Here is a 2,749-nt window from a genome sequence, read left to right as displayed (position 1 = left end):
AAACAGAACTCAACAACAATCAGCTTTTAAAAAAGACACACCTGTTCATTGAGGGTGTGTTTGTAATATACAGGTGCATTTCAGTTTGACATTTTTTGTCCTGAAAACTGAAGAATTGTAACTCAAATGATCATTTTAATCAGTTTGAGCACTGAACAGGGTGTTCCCCAAAACGAAAAATGCCTTTATTTACTCCCCTCTTTTCCTCATATTCAAACCTGTATGATTTTCTTTCTTCTCGAGACTTCAAGATATTTTGAAGAACATTAGTAAACAAACAACATTGGACTCCATTGACTTTTCTCAAATTATCTTTTGTGTTCCACAGACGAAAGAGTCGCATACATGTTTTGAATAACACGAGGGTAAAAAACAATGCAAGACCCAAAATTTATCAAGGTTTCCTGACCTTAAATTGTCTCAAACCTCACAGTAGAAATATTAATAAATTTGATGTGATAAAACGGCATATATAACTACACGAAAAGTCTGCAAATCATTATTACCCTAAACATTTTAAGTAAAAAATACCTCAATTCAAATCTGTATGCCTTTTTTCTACAGAACACAAAAGATAACATTCTTCAGAATATCGATAACCGAACAGCGGCATCAGCAATGGATTTCAATTGTTTGGAAAAAAAACAATGCAAGTGAATGGCTGCCATCACAGTTCAGTCAACAATTTAAAAAAATATTGTGTTCTGCTTAGACACTCATACAGGTTTGACCTGACATGTGGGTGAGTAAATAAGAACTCATTTTGGGCGAACTACCTCCAAGCATCACGCAGAATCCATCAGCTGCACAGCGCAAGACATCAAGACGTTTTTCCACTCAGCATTCTAGCATTTTACTAGATAACGCCGTAAACGTGACCACTACAAAAACTAAGTCAACCATTCCAATAAACATCAGAACGGTGTTGTCTTGCTGCAATTTATTGTCAAAAACAAATGTACTCGGCATAGCAGTGCAATGCACAATATTAAATGACCTCCACCAATTACAACAATTAAAACACAGTAGACAGGTTTCCAAAATGCATCATGTTTATTGCGCAAACAGCAATTACACGGCAGATGAATGTGGCTGACAGGGTTTAAGCATCTGCAATGGTGACCTCAACCTCTACTCCCGGCTCGATGCTGATGCTTGTGATCTGCTTCACGATCTCAGATGGGCTGTGCAGGTCAATGAGGCGCTTGTGAATCCGCATCTGGAATCTGTCCCAGGTCTTGGAACCTTCACCACAAGGTGTCTTACGGGTTGTGATGCGCAGAGTCTACAAGAAAAAGACACTGACAGTTAGAAAGCTGGCAATATAGTGCACTTGATGTAAAACTATAAATACTGCATTTTATTCACTATCAAATAGGTCCAAGAACAAACAGTTACTATTTTCGTGACTCAAAGATCAACACACTGGTTTGGAACGAAAGGTGGGTTAGACAATGATTGTGATAAATAATTTTGGGTCCTTTCCTTGGGTTAAGATTTCTGAGATGTTATTCCATTTTGTTTTTAGAATAAAACTACACATAAAAACCAAATGCTCACCTTAGTGGGCATCCTCACAGGTCCCTTCACCTTTAGACTCTTCTCCTTGGCACCACGGATCAAATCAGCGCACACTGTTCAAGACAAACACTGTTAAAGTTGCATCAAAGTCAACCAGACAAACTAACCAGCCCTTTAAGACATGGCTCAGAATAGCGTATTGTAAAATCACATGAAGTCATTTTAATAATGTCATCCTCATTGCCATGTTCAGTACACAGTGACGTGAGAAAGTAAAATCGTACCCTTCTCCAGTGACTTGACGTTACGGCTGGTCAGGGTGATGCGGATGCGGTGAATGGCCACCTCGGCCTCAACGGGAGCTTTGCCAGTGTCTTTAAATGCCTGTCAAACACAAATGTCAATGATTTACAAAACAGTTCAATTGCAAACCTTATTGACTGTTAATATTCATACATTACACATTTAAAAGCTTCAAAATACATTTATCTCCCTGAACTCTTTAGAAGTCGCTTTGGAGTCTGCTAAATGACTAAGTGTAAATATGAATTGCATATTTTAACCATGATGTTATTGGAGTAAAAGTATAGCACCACGTTTTTGGCACTTATTCCTAAATGCTATTGACAGTTTTACCACAAATCAAACCTATTTTTGGTTCCCATTAGAACAAAGACTATGGGGAAAACAGAACAAAATTAAACTGGACAGTAGTAAAACCACGGTTCATTTTAGTAAGGCACTGGAAGATGCCATATACACATCCCTTTAAATCTGCAGATCCTGCTTAAAACTATACAACAACGCCTCGAGCGGGGAAAGTATGTCATCTTTAAATGTCTGTACATCAGAGAATGAAAGCGAACATATAATTTATTACAAAGAAACTATACAGCGACAACATAGCATCAGGAACGAAGCGCTGCACGTGCTCCCGCGAGAGCCTCTTGAGCTCCACAAACACACACCGAACCGAACAGTGTACATCAGGAAATAATCAAGTATTAAAGGACAAATTACCATGGTTATTATTTCCTGACCGACTTATTCGTAGCAACGGCTAAAACGCGAACAGCGGTGAATCAGGAAGCGTACGACGCGACCTCACTACGCTATAACAGGAAAGGACGGACGAGCGGCCTGCTCGCGCTTTTATAACAGCATCCGGGTCCTTTGCGACGTCAGCATATCCGCCGGAAAACAGGAGAATAATTTCGCGGGAATTTTG

The 2,749-nt window shown here is 39.3% G+C and overlaps 1 protein-coding gene across 1 annotated transcript; it reads right to left on the bottom strand.

Annotated features, from left to right (window-relative positions):
- Positions 1 to 1,034: 1,034 nt before the first annotated feature.
- rps20 (ribosomal protein S20) lies at positions 1,035 to 2,687 on the bottom strand. The gene is made up of 4 exons (XM_079451257.1): positions 2,542 to 2,687; positions 1,806 to 1,905; positions 1,561 to 1,634; positions 1,035 to 1,285 (listed from the first exon to the last, which is right to left on the bottom strand). The coding sequence occupies exons 1-4, from the start codon at positions 2,542 to 2,544 to the stop codon at positions 1,103 to 1,105; spliced, it is 360 nt and encodes a 119-aa protein (XP_079307383.1). The 5' UTR covers positions 2,545 to 2,687; the 3' UTR covers positions 1,035 to 1,102.
- Between the last annotated feature and the right edge of the window lie 62 nt (positions 2,688 to 2,749).

Source organism: Barbatula barbatula (assembly GCF_947034865.1).
Source record: "Barbatula barbatula genome assembly, chromosome: 1".
Taxonomy (NCBI): Eukaryota; Metazoa; Chordata; class Actinopteri; order Cypriniformes; family Nemacheilidae; genus Barbatula; species Barbatula barbatula.
Note: the sequence above shows the minus strand (reverse complement) of the source record. Positions and strands in the feature narration are given on the sequence as shown.

Bases quoted from the DNA above. Each gene is read 5' to 3' on its own strand.
- rps20 (XM_079451257.1), bottom strand. The intron at 1,635-1,805 runs GTACGATTTTAC...TGTCTTGAACAG, and splicing joins CGTCAAGTCACTGGAGAAGG to TGTGCGCTGATTTGATCCGT. The intron at 1,286-1,560 runs GTGAGCATTTGG...TTTTTCTTGTAG, and splicing joins CTGTGAGGATGCCCACTAAG to ACTCTGCGCATCACAACCCG.